The sequence below is a fragment of the Hibiscus syriacus genome, unplaced genomic scaffold (assembly GCF_006381635.1).
Source record: "Hibiscus syriacus cultivar Baekdansim isolate YM2019G1 unplaced genomic scaffold, ASM638163v2 tig00012493_pilon, whole genome shotgun sequence".
Lineage (NCBI taxonomy): Eukaryota > Viridiplantae > Streptophyta > Magnoliopsida > Malvales > Malvaceae > Hibiscus > Hibiscus syriacus.
The window spans coordinates 185914-202614 of record NW_024062284.1 but is presented as its reverse complement, the minus strand read 5'-3'; the positions used below and the strand labels follow the sequence as shown (position 1 = coordinate 202614).

At 33.7% G+C, this 16701-nt stretch overlaps 1 protein-coding gene and 1 long non-coding RNA gene across 3 annotated transcripts; both read left to right on the top strand.

Moving 5' to 3' along the window:
• Positions 1-1059: 1059 nt before the first annotated feature.
• On the top strand, positions 1060-4131 carry LOC120205490. The gene is made up of 4 exons (XR_005524035.1): positions 1060-1100; positions 1717-1800; positions 3052-3053; positions 4120-4131. It is a non-coding gene; the product is annotated as an uncharacterized LOC120205490 (long non-coding RNA).
• A 919-nt stretch (positions 4132-5050) lies between these two features.
• Positions 5051-15388, top strand: LOC120205508 (transcription factor HHO5-like). Of its 2 annotated transcripts, none has more exons than XM_039205356.1 (6): positions 5051-5062; positions 13661-13861; positions 14018-14235; positions 14336-14705; positions 14892-14968; positions 15053-15388. In XM_039205356.1, the coding sequence occupies exons 2-6, from the start codon at positions 13699-13701 to the stop codon at positions 15311-15313; spliced, it is 1089 nt and encodes a 362-aa protein (XP_039061287.1). In that variant the 5' UTR covers positions 5051-5062; positions 13661-13698; the 3' UTR covers positions 15314-15388. The 2 variants fall into 2 exon arrangements, with proteins under 2 accessions (XP_039061287.1, XP_039061286.1); XM_039205355.1 differs by having other exon boundaries at positions 13661-13897; positions 15053-15387.
• Positions 15389-16701: the final 1313 nt, after the last annotated feature.

The following is a 16701-nucleotide window of genomic DNA, read 5'->3' as shown; positions in this document are numbered from 1 at the left end:
ATTGAATTTCATGTACTACTAACATGTTTGTTTATCTTTGTTGAAATTCAATTTTTTTAAGTGTCAAGCTTTTAGAGTCAATTTTTTTTTTGTTTAGAATGCATTTATTGAGAGGGAGTTTTGATTTTTCAAATGATTTTAATGTCAAATTTACCACTTACTCTCCATTGTTATTGTAATATCCCAAATAACGGGTTAGTGACTAAATTGTAAAAATTCAGAATTTGGTGATTAAAGTAGAATAATTAAATAGTTTAAAAATAATTATTAGTAAATATGAAATGAATTAAAGGACAAAATGGTCATTTATAAGGAAAAATAATTAAAAATTTGGATGGGTTTATATTAACCCACGTGGAAGATGATAGGAAGGCAAAATTTGTTCAAGAGTTCATTTTCTCTTCTTCTCCTTGTTTTCCTCTTCTTCACGTTGGCTTTGGCTACAAAGGTAAGTTTGATTTTTATGGTTAATTTCTGGAATTTTAAAGAGGGTTTTGATTCTTTGGGTGTTAATTAAGCTTAAGGAAAGCTTAATTTGTTCTAAAACAACAAGATAAATGTTTTAGAGATAGATTTGAAAAATGGGTTTTTAGATGAAATTTTGATATGGATGAGTTTTTGAAGTTTGAATAAGATTTTTGACTTGTCAATAAGTTAATTAAGGAATATGGAGTGTTAGAATTGATTAATAACATGTTTGAAATTTGGGTATGATTCTTGGTTTTAAGAATTTGAATGAAGTTTTGGAAATAATAAAGTGTGGATTTGATAGAAGTAAGTTAAAATGGTTGTAGTTAAGTTCGATAGTATGAAAGGAACTTTGTATGGGAAAATTTAGTGAAGAATTGGTGATTTTCGGGTTTGAACAGTAAAATTTCAGATTATACAGAGGGAACCGATACCCCCTAGGGGGAATCGATTCCCCCTAAAAGAAAATGTTAAAGTTTGGTTTATTAAATTAGTTTAAGTTGTTAGTATCAAATTACAAGGGTTAGACTTCTGATAAATATCTTGAAAATTATGTTTATGTAGATATAAAACGTAATTCTATTCCGGAACAATCGAAGAGTTAGGATTGAAACAACGAAAGCGAGGCCAAGGTGAGTGCCTATTTTAAGGGTAGTACAATGGAATAAGACTTGTGATAAGTCTAATCCTATGTTGATTTTTATAGAAAAATAGTTATGAACATGCATACATGATAATTATTATGATACATGCATAAGGTATATATGCTCATATGATTTGATAAATGATATATGTGAATAAATTCAAATGTATATGTGATATGATAAGTGACATGAGTACATGAACATATGAAATATAAGAATGATGCCCATAGTATACGATATGAGAGCTATAGATATAGTTGGCATGCCAAGAGTCGAGGGTTTCATAGGTCCTTCGGGACAACTCATAGGTCCTTCGGGACATATTCACAGGTCCTTCGGGACAAATTTCATATGCCACTCAGTGGGACTTATACAAGTTGTGGTGACAGCAATAGTGCACAACCTCAATGTACTCGAATACTTTGAGTTCTCAGTAATGTACATGGGCTTATAGAATGTTATCAAAGGTAATTGCATTATTATTGTTATATGTTATATCATTGAATGGATAGATCACATGTTCATATTTATAAGGAATACATCATCATTATATTTATATGCCTCACTAAGTCTATGACTTAGCGTGTAAGTGATTTACACGTAGGTACAGAAAAGTAAGAAGATCGATCTTAAGAGCAGCAACGCAGCATACCATCATTAGGGGATCAAATCAGAAGTAAACAACAAAGTATGTATTTTAGTTGTATAAAGTATGTTGGCATGTAATAAGTTGTTAGTTACGAACACTCTGATCGACTTTTCTAATGTTTTGAATGTAATTATGTAAGTGTATAGTAATGAATGGTTGAATTTTTACGAATTTTATGTATATTTTTACGGAAGTACTGTAGCAGTACTATAGCAGGGGAATCGGTTCCCTGTAGCAGGGGAATCGATTCCCTATTTGTAAACTGGAAAATTTAACATTTCGGGTACTGTAGCAGGTTACTGTTCACGGTACTGTAGCAGATTATTGTTTATACGTATTTTATTGTTCGCAAATACATTTTTTTTACCTCAAAATTTTATACTGAATATAATTTAATAATATATTATCTTATTTTCCTAAAATAAGTTCAAATATTTTGTTATTTTATAAGGAAAATTATTTTAAAAAGGTAATGTCACATCTCGGACTCGGACTCGGGTCAGGTGCGGGTTAGGGGTGTTACATTTAATGGCATCAGAGCAAGGTTTAGTCGATTCTTGGCATAAATCGGAGTCTATAGTATTTTATAATGTATACATGCCAACAAAATAGTTAAAACTTCTGATCTGGTATGGTAATGAGTATGTTGTTTTGCTAATAGAATGATATGTTTATTTTTAATAGATGTCCGGACATGATAGTTCTCGAAGTCAAGTGGGAGATGATCAACCCGCTGAAAGTAGTAATTCACCTGCCCTGGCCAGGCAAGGTGAAGAACAGACACCTTCTAGAGTGCCTGTAGCTGATCAAGATATGTTCTTTAGAACGTTAGATGCAGTATTGACGCGTTTCCAACCTCCTGTTACTTCAACTCCAAAAATGAATGTTGCAAAGGAGATGAAGGGTTTAGGAGCTCCAGAGTTTAAAGGTGAAGCCGAGGAAGGTCCTGTTGCTGCGGACCTTTGGCTTAATGATGTGAAAATTATGTTAGAAGGACTCCACTGTTCTGATGTGGAGAAGTTGGACGGGGTGGTCTCTTTGCTTCGTGGGCAAGCGAGAATTTGGTGGATAAATGTCACTTTGAGGATGACCAGTGATCAAGTGACATGGTCTCTGTTCCTGGAAGAGTTTCGGCATAAGTATATAGGAGACCAATTCATCAAGCAAATGAAGCAAGAATTTTTAAATTTGAAACAAATGAATCGCACTATATATGAGTATGAGTGCGAATTTAATAAGTTAAGTCGCTTTGCGGCAGAGTTGGTGCCTACAGAGAAAGATTCATGTGAGTGGTTTGTTGAGGGCTTGCGTCCAAGGCTAAAAGAAATGTTGATTGTATTGAATCTGTCCTCATTCCAAGAAGTAGTAAATCATGCTAAAGCTCTAGAGAGAGCGCAGAATGAACGGTTTGGGGAGCAGAGAGCTCTACCATCCAAAAGAACTGGAGCTTCATCAAGCTCTACACTACCAAAGAGAGGTAGAGATTTTGGTTTTCGATATCAAACAAGCTCTGAATCAGTGGCATCCTCTGCTAGAGGATCGAATCAGGAAAGAGCTAGACGAACTCAATCTGTGGGGACTGGTGATAGGCGAGCACAACAGAGTCAAGTTGGGCAGTGTCAGATATGTGGAAGAAACCATAGTGGAATATGCAGAGTTAAAACAGGAGCTTATTTTCGATGTAGGGAAACATGACATTTTATGAGAGACTGTCCTTTGAGGGTAGAAGAGTCTGTTCCACATGAGAGGTCTGCTTCAATGTCCCAAAGGGGACGGGGTAGAGGAAGAGGTAGAACTCAACATGAATCCTCTACTCAGCAGGAAGTTCTCTCTAATGCTCGGGTGTATAATCTCAAAACCAATGAAGACCGGGATGATCCAGAGATAATAACAGGTACCTTTTTACTGTTTGATAAACATGTTATGGTATTGATTGATCCGGGGTCTACATACTCATACATTAATAGAAAGTTAGTTAGAGAACTGAACATTCCGCTAGAAGCCACTAATAATGAAGTAATAGTGACAAATCCATTAGGGCATAGTGCTAGTGTGAATTTGGTATATCGAGGATGTCCCATACGGATTCAGGAAATTGAATTCCCTGCTAATTTGATGGAATTACCCTTCGATGAATTTGAAGTGATACTGGGAATGGATTGGTTGTTTCGTTATTATGGGAATGTGGATTGTAGATTGAAAAGAGTAACGTTGAAAAGTCCAGAAGGGGTAGAAGTCGTGGTGTTTAGTGAAGGGTGGAATCCATTGGCAAATGTAATCTCCGCGATAATGACAAAGAAGTTACTGCTACAGGGATGTCAAGGGTTCATTGCTAATGTGTTGGATATTAGAACCAAGGAGAAAAGAATTGAAGAAATTCCTATAGTCACAGAGTTTCCCGATATATTTCCTGCAGAATTACCAGGTTTGCCTCCAAACAGAGAGGTAGAATTCCAGATTGAAATAATGCCTGGAACTGCGCCTATTACTATGGCTCCATACAGAATGGCTCCAAAAGAATTGCAAGAGTTAAAGATACAGTTAAAAGAGTTGTTAGATAAAGGATTTATAAGACCAAGTGTCTCACCGTGGGGAGCTCCGGTGTTGTTCGTCAAAAAGAAGGATGGATCAATGCGTCTTTGCATTGATTATAGACAGCTTAATAAGGTGACCATCAAGAACAAATATCCACTTCCCCGAATTAACGATCTGTTTGATTAATTAAAAGGAGCTTCAGTGTTCTCGAAAATTGATTTACGTTCTGGTTATCATCAATTAAAGATTCAAGACAAAGACATCCCAAATACGGCATTTAGAACGAGATATGGTCACTATGAGTTTATTGTGATGCCGTTTGGAGTTACTAATGCACCAGCTGCTTTCATGGATCTCATGAACAGAATATTCCAACCCTATTTGGATCAATTTGTGGTGGTATTTATTGACGATATTCTCGTGTATTCAAAGTCCAAAGAAGAACATAGTTCACACTTGAAGAAGGTGTTACATATTTTGAGAGAAAAGAAGCTTTATGCCAAACTCTCCAAATGTGAATTCTGGTTGAAGGAAGTGACTTTCCTTGGACATGTGATTTATGCAGAAGGAATTCGAGTGGATCCCCAAAAGATTAAAGCTATTTTAGAATGGGAAGTTCCAAAGAATGTGTCAGAAGTTCAGAGTTTTCTGGGGTTAGCTGGTTATTACCGAAGATTCGTTAAAAACTTTTCGATAATAGCATTACCCCTAACCAAGTTATTGAGGAAAGAGGTAAAATTTGCTTGGACTCCAGAATGTTAGGAAAGTTTTGAAAATTTAAAGAAGATTTTGACAGAAGCTCATGTGTTGGTTTAACCTGAGTCTGAAAAGAATTTTGTGGTTTATAGTGATGCGTCCCATAATAGCTTGGGATGTGTGTTGATGCAAGAAGGCAAAGTGGTGGCATATGCGTCAAGACAATTGAAGTCACATGAGAAAAACTATCCAACGCATGATTTGGAGATGGCTGCAGTAGTATTTGCTCTTAAGATTTGGCGTCACTACTTGTATGGTGAAAGATGTTATTTATATACAGATCACAAGAGTTTAAAGTACTTGATGACTCAGAAAGAGTTGAATTTAAGACAGAGAAGATGGGTGGAATTTCTCAAGGATTATGATGTTGTGATCGATTTCCATCCGGGAAAAGTAAATGTGGTAGTGGATGCCTTAAGTCGAAATACATTTGCAGTTCTACGAGCTATGGATGCTAGATTATCATTAAGTGAAGATAGTGTTATTTGTGCTGAATTGACTCTCAAGCCATCATGGCTAGATAGAATTAAAGAATTGCAAGCTAGGGATGAAAAGTGTTCAAAGAAGCTACAACAAATAAGGAATGGAGAGTGTACAGATTATGAGATGAAAGCTGATGGGAACCTATATTATCAAGGGAGGATAGTAATTCCAAATAATGATGAGTTAAAGAATGATGTATTAACGGAAGCTCACTGTAGTCCATTAACGATGCACCCAGGAGGAAACAAAATATATATGGACCTCAAGAGTCGATATTGGTGGCCAGGAATGAAGAAAGACATTACAGAATTTGTGTCCAAATGTTTGACTTGTCAACAAGTCAAAGCTGAGCATCAGGTTCCGTCAGGATTATTGCAACTAATGACGATTCCTCAGTGGAAATGGGATAACATAACGATGGATTTTGTAACGGGATTACCTGTAACTCCAAACAAAAGAGATTCAATTTGGGTGATTGTAGATAGGTTGACTAAGTCAGCCCATTTTATTTCGGTACGGACTAATTTCTCCATGGATAAGTATGCTGAGTTGTACATCCAAGAGATTATATGGTTGCATGGTGTACCTGTTTCTATAGTTTCTGATCGAGATCCTCGATTTACTTCAAGATTTTAGTAGTCATTGCATGGAGCATTAGGAACTCGATTAAATTTCAGCATATCATTTCATCCTCAGACCGATGGACAATCCGAACGGACTATTCAAATTTTAGAGGACATGTTAAGAGCTTGTGTAATTGAATTCAAAGGATCATGGGAAAAATATTTGCCACTTGCTGAATTCGCTTACAACAACAGCTATCAGTCGAGTATTAAAATGGTTCCCTACGAAGCTCTTTACGGAAGAAAGTGTCGTACGCCTTTGAACTGGTACGAGCTCAAAGATAAAGAAGTGCTTGGTCCTGAGTTGATTCAGGAAGTAGAAGAAAAGGTCCAAATAATTCAGAGTAATCTCAAAGCTGCAGCAGACAGACAGAAATCATATGCAGATCTAAAAAGGAAAGAAATTGAGTTTCAAGTTGGAGATAAAGTGTTTTTAAAAGTGTCTCCATGGAAGAAGGTGTTGAGATTTGGTCGAAAAGGAAAATTGAGTCCTCGATTTATTGGACCATATGAGATTGTAAAGAGAGTAGGACCTGTAGCCTATCAGCTAGCTTTACCACCTGAGATGGAAAAGATACATGATGACTTTCACGTTTCAATGCTTCGAAGATATAGATCTGATCCCTCTCATATCATGACACCAGAAGAGATTGATGTTCAACCTGACTTGACTTATGAGGAAGAACCTGTTCAAATATTAGCTCACGAAGTGAAACAACTAAGGAATAAGACTATTCCTTTGGTCAAAGTGCTATGAAGAAATCATAAAGTAAAAGAAGCAACGTGGGAACGTGAAGAAGATATGCGACATCAATACCCCCATTTATTCGTGCAATGAAAATTTGAGGACGAATTTTCTTAAGGGGGAGAGAATTGTAATATCCCAAATAACGGGTTAGTGACTAAATTATAAAAAATCAGAATTTGGTGATTAAAGTAGAATAATTAAATAGTTTAAAAATAATTGTTAGTAAATATGAAATGAATTAAAGGACAAAATGGTCATTTATAAGGAAAAATAATTAAAATTTTGGATGGGTTTATATTAACCCACGTGGAAGAGGATAGGAAGGCAAAATTTGTTCAAGAGTTCATTTTCTCTTCTTCTCCTTGTTTTCCTCTTCTTCACGTTGGCTTTGGCTACAAAGGTAAGTTTGATTTTTATGGTTAATTTCTGGAATTTTAAAGAGGGTTTTGATTCTTTGGGTGTTAATTAAGCTTAAGGAAAGCTTAATTTGTTCTAAAACAACAAGATAAATGTTTTAGAGATAGATTTGAAAAATGGGTTTTTAGATGAAATTTTGATATGGATGAGTTTTTGAAGTTTGAATAAGATTTTTGACTTGTCAATAAGTTAATTAAGGAATATGGAGTGTTAGAATTGATTAATAACATGTTTGAAATTTGGGTATTATTCTTGGTTTTAAGAATTTGAATGAAGTTTTGGAAATAATAAAGTGTGGATTTGATAGAAGTAAGTTAAAATGGTTGTAGTTAAGTTTGATAGTATGAAAGGAACTTTGTATGGGAAAATTTAGTGAAAAATTGGTGATTTTCGGGTTTGAACAATAAAATTTCAGATTATGCAGAGGGAACCGATACCCCCTGGGGGGAATCGATTCCCCCTAAAAGAAAATGTTGAAGTTTGGTTTATTAAATTAGTTTAAGTTGTTAGTATCAAATTACAAGGGTTAGACTTCTGATAAATATCTTGAAAATTATGTTTATGTAGATATAAAACGTAATTCTATTCCGGAACAATCGAAGAGTTAGGATTGAAATAACGAAAGCGAGGCCAAGGTGAGTGCCTATTTAAAGGGTAGTACAATGGAATAAGACTTGTGATAAGTCTAATCATATGTTGATTTTTATAGAACAATAATTATGAACATGCATACATGATAATTATTATGATACATGCATAAGGTATAGATGCTCATATGATTTGATAAATGATATATGTGAATAAATTCAAATGTATATGTGATATGATAAGTGACATGAGCACATGAACATATGAAATATAAGAATGATGCCCATAGTATACGATATGAGAGCTATAGGTATAGTCGGCATGCCAAGAGTCGAGGGTTTCATAGGTCCTTCGGGACAACTCATAGGTCCTTCGGGACATATTCACAGGTCATTCGGGACAAATTTCATATGTCACTCAGTGGGACTTATACGAGTTGTGGTGATAGCAATAGTGCATAACCTCAATGTATTCGAATACCTTGAGTTCTCAGTAATGTACATGGGCTTATAGAATGTTATCAAAGGTAATTGCATTATTATTGTTATATGTTATATCATTGAATGGATAGATCACATGTTCATATTTATAAGGAATACATCATCATTATATTTATATGCCTCACTAAGTCTATGACTTAGCGTGTAAGTGATTTACACGTAGGTACAGAAAAGTAAGAAGATCGATCTTAAGAGCAGCAACGCAGCATACCATCATTAGGGGATCAAATCAGAAGTAAACAACAAAGTATGTATTTTAGTTGTATAAAGTATGTTGGCATGTAATAAGTTGTTAGTTACGAACACTCTGATCGACTTTTCTAATGTTTTGAATGTAATTATGTAAGTGTATAGTAATGAACGGTTGAATTTTTACGAATTTTATGTATATTTTTACGGAAGTACTGTAGCAGTATTGTAGCAGGGGAATCGGTTCCCTGTAGCAGGGGAATCGATTCCCTATTTGTAAACTGGAAAATTTAACATTTCGGGTATTGTAGCAGGTTACTGTTTACGGTATTGTAGCAGATTATTGTTTATACGTATTTTATTGTTCGCAAATACATTTTTTTTACCTCAAAATTTTATACTGAATATAATTTAATAATATATTATCTTATTTTCCTAAAATAAGTTCAAATATTTTGTTATTTTATAAGGAAAATTATTTTAAAAAGGTAATGTCACATCTCGGACTCGTACTCGGGTCGGGTACGGGTTAGGGGTGTTACAGTTATTTTTGAACTTTAAAGTTTAATTATGTTTGATATAACAAAAAGGGAGAGAATAATGGGTTTGAAAAAAAATCAATTTCAAGAATGAAAAAGGGAGAGCTTTAATATTTTTCAAATATTTCTCTTTTTCAAGAAATGATTTATTAAGGGGGAGTTTTGCCAAAAACAATTTTTCAAATGTTTTGTTATATTAAAAAGGGAGAGATTGTTAAACTATGTTTTATAATATTTTGATATAACAAATTAAGGCAAAATGTTTTTGAACTTTATTGAATTTGTTCAAAGTTTTCAAAAGTTTTCAAAAATAATTAAAAGTCCATTAAACTAGCATTTGAGCACAAAATTGTTTTTCAATGTTTGTAATACCGATATTGTTCTTACAACATTGATACTACATGAACAGTACCGATATTGTTCATGTGGTACCGATACCAAAGGTAAGAGAAGTATCGATACTCTTTAGGTAGTACCGATACTACCTATTGTTTTCCAAATTGCTCAAATTTCATAATGTAAAATATGTATTGATACTCATGGGGGTACCGATACTACTTTACACAATAGTATAGATACCATAATCATAGTATCGATATTAGTCAAGGCTCAATGGCTAGTAACAACTAGTTTATTTAAAAATTAAAAGGTAGTATTGATACTCATTAAAAGAGTATCGATACTCCCTGTACTGAGCAATTTTATTTTGCAGAAAAATTATCCCCAATGGCTAGAAACAGCCACAAACACAGTCCAACATATAAAAACAAGTTGAGGACACTTGAAGATGGGTTAAAACACATATCCAAGCAATAAAACACAATAGAAAAACTTTTTACTCTTATTTAATAGAAAAACTTTTTACTCTTATTTTTCTTTCTCTTGTAAATATTAGTGTTTTAGTGAACTTATTTTTTTGTAAACACCTACCTTGTGAGTTTTTTTTGTTTACATCTTTATTCTTTTTTGTAAAGAAGAGTGATTCTAGTTTAGCCATTGAAAAACTAGGGAGTTGTAAAAGTTATCTCTTTATCATGTGAAAAAGAAAGAACAAATTATTGAATTTGTTAGAAAATCCTAAGTGAGAAGCTTAAGTAGTGGATGTAGATTTGGTTGAGAAGTCGAACCACTATAAATCATTGTGCAAATTGTCTATCTTTTATACTGTTTACTTCCTAAACTCAAAAGATAATTCACCCTCTCTTGGCAAATCATTCGATTGTTCTTTAAGCCTCATCGAATATCCCAACAGTTTGCTCAATAAAATTAATATTTTATCAATAATAATATATTTTTAGTTTAGGGTAAAGTATACAAATGATCCGACTATAGGATGTTACTTTGTTAAGTCACTTGACTATTAGATGGTCGCTTAACTATAGGGTGTTGACTTGTTTAGTCTCTTGACTATTAAAAATTACAAAATGATCATATGAGTATATATTCTAAACTCGTCATTTCTTGTTAAAAATTGATGGCAACCAAAGCTGGACGTTAACCTGTTGAATGGAATATAAAAAATCTTGATCCCAAAATCTCAAACGATTATCACATCTCATTCAGTATGTTAACATACAGCTCAGACGATCGTAAAATTTTTAACATAAAAAATGATGAGTTTATAACATATGAATAATCGGATGACCATTTTATAATTTTTAATAATCGAAAGATTCAACAAAATAGAATCTTATAGTCCGAAAGACTATTTTTATATTTTACTCGAGTATATTTTAACCATAAAGTAATGAGTCGGTAATCTTTGATTATTCAAATTTGACCCAACTGAACCGAACTATATTAAGGCGTCCATAACATTTGAATACATTAAAAAGATGAAGAAAAACGGAGGGTTTTGTCGGTCGTGAAACGAAGGAATCTGAAAAAAAAAATCAAAAGAGAGAAGAGAAACCAATGAATTCTGCTTAATTGCTGGAAGACACGATTCCTTCTAATGGACGGGTAAGAACAAAATAATCTGACCGATTCTCTTTATCCATCCATTTATTTATTCTAAAAAATAACAATCAAATATAATTGCATTGTCAAAAGAATCTTTCACATGCCTCTGACACCTTGTTTTTTCTTTTATCATTATCTCTACAGTGCAAAAAATGTTATTGTCAAACACACCAGAAGACAACCTTCTCTATCTTTTACTTCTTGCTTGTCAACTATTAATTACTGTTTTTTTTTATTTATAACAACCAATTATTAAAAAATTATATATAAAAGGGGTAAACTACATATTTAGTTACACATATATTTTTATCGTTCTATTTTAGTTCATTAATTTTTTAAAATTATATTTAATATTACGTTTTAATTTCGTTTTGATCGTCCGTAGTTAAAAAATAGCAAGAGTTGTCGACTTGATAATTCTTTTATTTTTTTCAATGATGATATGATAATATCTGATTAAAACTTTAACGACAGGTGGCCAAAATAGAATCAAAACATAACATTATGTATGGTTTGGAAAAAAACAATTGAACCAAAATGGAACTATGGGAATAAATGAGTGATTAAATATGTAGTTTATTTTATTACAATGTACAAATTGAATCAATATCAAAATATTGTGTGTATCTTTACTAAAATTAATGTTTTATGTATATATAATAATATAAAATTAATGTTTATGCATATATTATATGTTTTAATTAAATTTATGTACATTTAAACATATATTTGAAAATAAATACTAAATCTAAAAATACTAAGCCAAACTATAAATGAGATCTTAATGACAAACGTTTCAAGCATGATTCACAACATCAATGATTTCTCGGACAAAAAAATTATCACCCCTGCCACCGCACCTAGGGATGATTTGTTATCTTATCTCATAATTTTGAATAAGACATGTGTAAATTATTATATATTTAATAAATTGACTGCACATTAATTTGGCAAAATGGTTAAGATAATATAAGTGTGATTTTTTAATTTCTAATATAATTTATCTCGAAGATTATTTTCTCATCTTAGGTGAATTGAACAGTGCCAACCTAAAGACATTAGGTGTTTTACACGTTAAGCTAAATATGAAGATTCCACGATTATATGGTGTCTTCAGATAATGAAGAAGGCCCCACAATTACATGGTGTCTTCCGGCAAATTAAAAAGATCCCATGAATACGCGGCGTCTTCATACAAACAAAAATAATATGATGGATGCCTTTTATTGAAGAACTTTTAGGCGAGAAAGCTAATTAAAGGATATTATTATCCCCTTTTCATTTAAGTTTTAGGTTTTCTTTTTTCGCTCATCAATTATGATCTTTATTAGAAGATTATGAATCAAAGGATATTAATATAAATTAAAAGGTAAAATAATAAATATTTTGTTATTTTATCTGCAATTTAATCAAAAAAAATTATTGGTGGAGGGCATATTTGTCATTCCATAGCATTAGACGGAAAGTTCCAAGAACTAGGGATGACAAACGGGTACAATTTCGTGGATTCCGTACCGTACCCGCTTTAATTGGGGGATGGGTATAACTTTAGTAGGTAGTGGGTGGGTGTGAATTTAGAAAGTGATATCCGTCGCGGGTAGTGGGCGGGTGATAGGTTTGAGACCTTACCCGCACCACATCCGCCCGCCCCACATCCGCCCGCCCATTAAATACTCATTAAATTTTAGATCATTATAAATTTAGGTATAATTTTAGGGTTTGTCATTTATGTGTGCCAAAGAACAAAAATATTATGTGTTTGTCATTTATGTTTCTAGGCTTTAATTATGTCTTTTATTATGGTGTTTTATGTACTTTAAGATCTATGTTAATACTTAACTCATATAATCATTGTTTATTTTATTATGTTTCTTAATTGACGCATTTGTTTTATGTTTGTTGCTTATGTATAACTTAAGGTTGTTGTCATGCAGGTTTAGCCGGCTACGTCTTCAGTTGGGTAGTGGGTGTAGGGATGAATTTGAGAATGTTCTCACGTGGGCAGGTGTGGATTTAAAAAATTTTACCTATCATGAATGGTGAGCGAATGGTAAATTTAAAAATATTAAATAGATATAAAGATAAAAGAATGGATATCCGCACTCTACTCGTCAATTTGTCATCCTACCAAAAACAGGAAGATACCTTATATTGGTAAAAAAAAAAGTCTTATTTAGCAATAAAATCTTATTGGAAAGCATCCAAAATACGTGGATTGACCGTTTTAATTTTATGGTAATATTTTTAAAACCGAGGGCACATTAAATTCACAGTCCACACCTAACCTTAAGAATCTTAAGACACCGTACTTTCCATTTCCGATTAAATAAATTTCAATTTATATTTATATTTATATTTTTTAACAATTCTCCGCGTGGTTCGTACGGAAACTAAAAAACTCGAAGGGTTTTATATCACCGAGTGTTGTAGCTTTAAAATACGCGACGACCCGTTGTGGCTAAAAGAAGCAGGCGTCGAATCTTGAATCTTTCTTACATGTCCATATAAAACACACGACTCTGGCTGTTCCTTGTCATCTCTATCCTGGCAATGTTAGAGAAAGAGAGATAAGCAGGAAAATAGAACTGTAAAAAGAAATGGATTTGAGTTTGGATTCGAGTCTGGTTTGTGTTCCGAAAACTATATCTGAGTTTTTACAACAAGTTTCCAAGATCAAAGATGGGTTTCAGAGATTATCGATGATTGGTGATTATATACAAAGATTGGAAGATGAGATGAAGAAAATTGATGCCTTTAAGCGTGAACTTCCCCTTTGCATGCTTCTTCTCAAAGAAGGTGTTTTTTCTTTAAAAAAAACAATTCTGTTTTTCCCCTTCTTTTATCTGTGAGGTTTAATTTGATTTTTCTTTTATCTGTGAGGTTTAATTTGATTTTTTGTTTTGAATGGTATTACAGGGATTCAAAGATTAAAGGAGGAAGAAATACAGTGTAAGGAAATGAATGGTGGATCAGTGTTGCGGTTGAAGGGAAGTACTGAGGAAAATGGAAAGGAAACTGTGGAGAACGATGGCGGTGATATGAAGAACTGGATGAGTTCGGTTCAACTATGGAACTCTGATTTCAACAACGTTGATCAGAGCAAGAAACCAAACGCAGTTCCAGAGCTGAAACTGGTAATTCCCAAACTATTTTTTACTCTTTACTCTTATCTTTTTTTTTTTGGGTGGGGTGGGGGGGAACAGTTATGATCCTTTCTGGTTTGAGATTTGACAGAGAAGCGAAGAACAAGGAGAAGGAGATCTGTCTAAGAATCCAATTGAACTTTGTAATAAGAAAAGCAAGGGAGGGGCTTTTGTGCCATTTAAGGAATATGTTGATAAGAAAATTTCAGGACTTTCCCTTATGACCCCAAGTTCTGAATTAGCTTCCTGTATCTTGAAGAAGAACAATTGCGGTTGTCGAATTGGTTCAGGCTCTTCTTTATATACACAACAAAACCAAATCAAGTTTCAGACAAAGTCACATAACCGACACGAGGAACAACAAAATCAGCAGCAGAATTCTAGGAAACAAAGGCGGTGCTGGTCGCCTGAGCTTCATCGACGATTTGTCGAGGCACTTCAACAGCTTGGAGGCTCACAAGGTTAGACCTTTTTGGAACTGAAAGATCCTTTTTATTGTCTTTAATGATCAAAGAACTGGAATCTGCTTCCTTTTGAGAAAAATACCTGAATCAAATTCTTTTTTTTTAGAAATATTCTGATTGAGTTCTTTTGGGATCTGTGTTTTTCTAATAAATCTGATTGGTTTATGTATTTCTCTTTCACAGTGGCCACTCCTAAGCAAATTAGAGAATTGATGCAAGTTGAAGGTCTCACCAATGACGAAGTGAAAAGCCATTTGCAGGTTAGTCTTTAACATATCAAATCTGCTCCTGTTATCACCCTTTCCGGGTACCCATTTTCTGTGTGGATTTTGGTTTTTGTGCAGAAATATAGACTTCATATCCGAAAACTTCCGGCTTCTCCATCCGGGCAAGGAAACAAGCTATGTTCAGATCAAGACCAGTCCAATGAGCACAGTAAAGCAAGCATTTCACTGTCTGGTTCCCCGCATGGTCCCCTCCTTTCAAGTGGTTCAGCTAAAGATATGTCGAGTACCGGAGGCGACAGCATGGACACCGGAGATGAAAAATCAGATGGACACAGTTGGAGAAGTGAGGTTCGAAAGTCCGGAGAGATCAGTGTATAGCCAGATGACTTGTATTCCTCATGAATTTTGCAGAAACATGGGAGGAGGTGGGGTGAACATTATGACTTACTGAGAATAATTTAGTAAAACAACTAGCAGAATTTGAAATCGGTATTCTGTTTGAGGTTCATAGAGATTATGCAGATATCATCGACTTGTTTTCAACTTCCTGCTGTGATATATGAGTCTGCTTGATGGATTGCGGGGTCCAAAATGACAAATTTGCAGAGTTATTTCATGGTTAGACTTAACCCTGTTTTGTTTTACAACTGTTGTACTTAATATTTGCTGATATTTGAGGTTTGATTCTTGGTCTCCATGTTTTTGTTAACTGTGGTTTTCTCCATCTGGAAGATGAGTGTTCTTAGCATTGTTGATGTGCTTGAAAAATATTCTTGAAAGCATCTAATGACCGAAAGCAATGATGAACACTCGGATGTTGAACCATCTGAAACCGATGGTCTCAGTGGCGAGGGTTTCACTGCAATAATGGAAGCAGGCTCGAACCACATTTTCAATGATTCTGTTTAGGCATTATTGTCTCGGTAATTTTACTTCTTCCCCCCCCCCCCTTTACTTTCTCACCAAGAATCATCGATCAGGCATGGAGAAAAGAATGGTATGCATTGCTCCAACTTTCTTCCTCCAAAAAAATGAAGGCAAAAGTGCGGATTTAAGACTTTCAACATCATTAAATTTAGACCACTCAATTGGCCATCACCAGCTTTGCATCTGCATATGTTCTTTGTTTTACTCGAATGTCACCTAATAAAAAATAAATTCCCAACTTAACAATTATTTCATACTATTTTCTCATCCAACATCATTTTCTATATCGTAAATAAATGTGTACTTTTATAAGAAGGGCCTTCTATTTATGTCACAGAAGAAGTTTTTTGCTAGAAACATTCCGCGTCTTTATGTGAAAGTCGACTAGGTTAAATTGAAATGAAAGAAAAGAAAAAAAATAAGTCAAAAATATTTAAAAAAAAATACAAATTTTATATGAAAATAATAAACACATGTGATATATATCGAAAATGTGTAATCGTACAAACATATACTTGATTGGGGACAATTAGGACCCATGTGTATTACCCTTATGTTGAATCATTTAATAAAACTAATATTTAAACACTTGAAAATCCACATGTTTAAATGATGTGTGATTTTAACACCCTCGTGAGCTTCTCAAATCTTACATTATTTAGATATGTAGGTTTCAAGTGTTTAAATATAATACTTTATAAGAATCAACTTATTTCAGTGGTTAAAAGAATCATTGATTTTCCTAGAGATCACGTGTTCGAGCACCAGCTGCTACAACAGGATGATTGAGCGTTCATTGTTAAATAGTTGAGAGAATTTAGAATGAATATTACTGTGTA

Bases quoted from the DNA above. Each gene is read 5' to 3' on its own strand.
- LOC120205508 (XM_039205355.1), top strand. From the start codon at position 13,699: ATGGATTTGAGTTTGGATTCGAGTCTGGTTTGTGTTCCGAAAACTATA. The intron at 13,898-14,017 runs GTGTTTTTTCTT...ATGGTATTACAG, and splicing joins CATGCTTCTTCTCAAAGAAG to GGATTCAAAGATTAAAGGAG. The intron at 14,706-14,891 runs GTTAGACCTTTT...TCTCTTTCACAG, and splicing joins ACAGCTTGGAGGCTCACAAG to TGGCCACTCCTAAGCAAATT.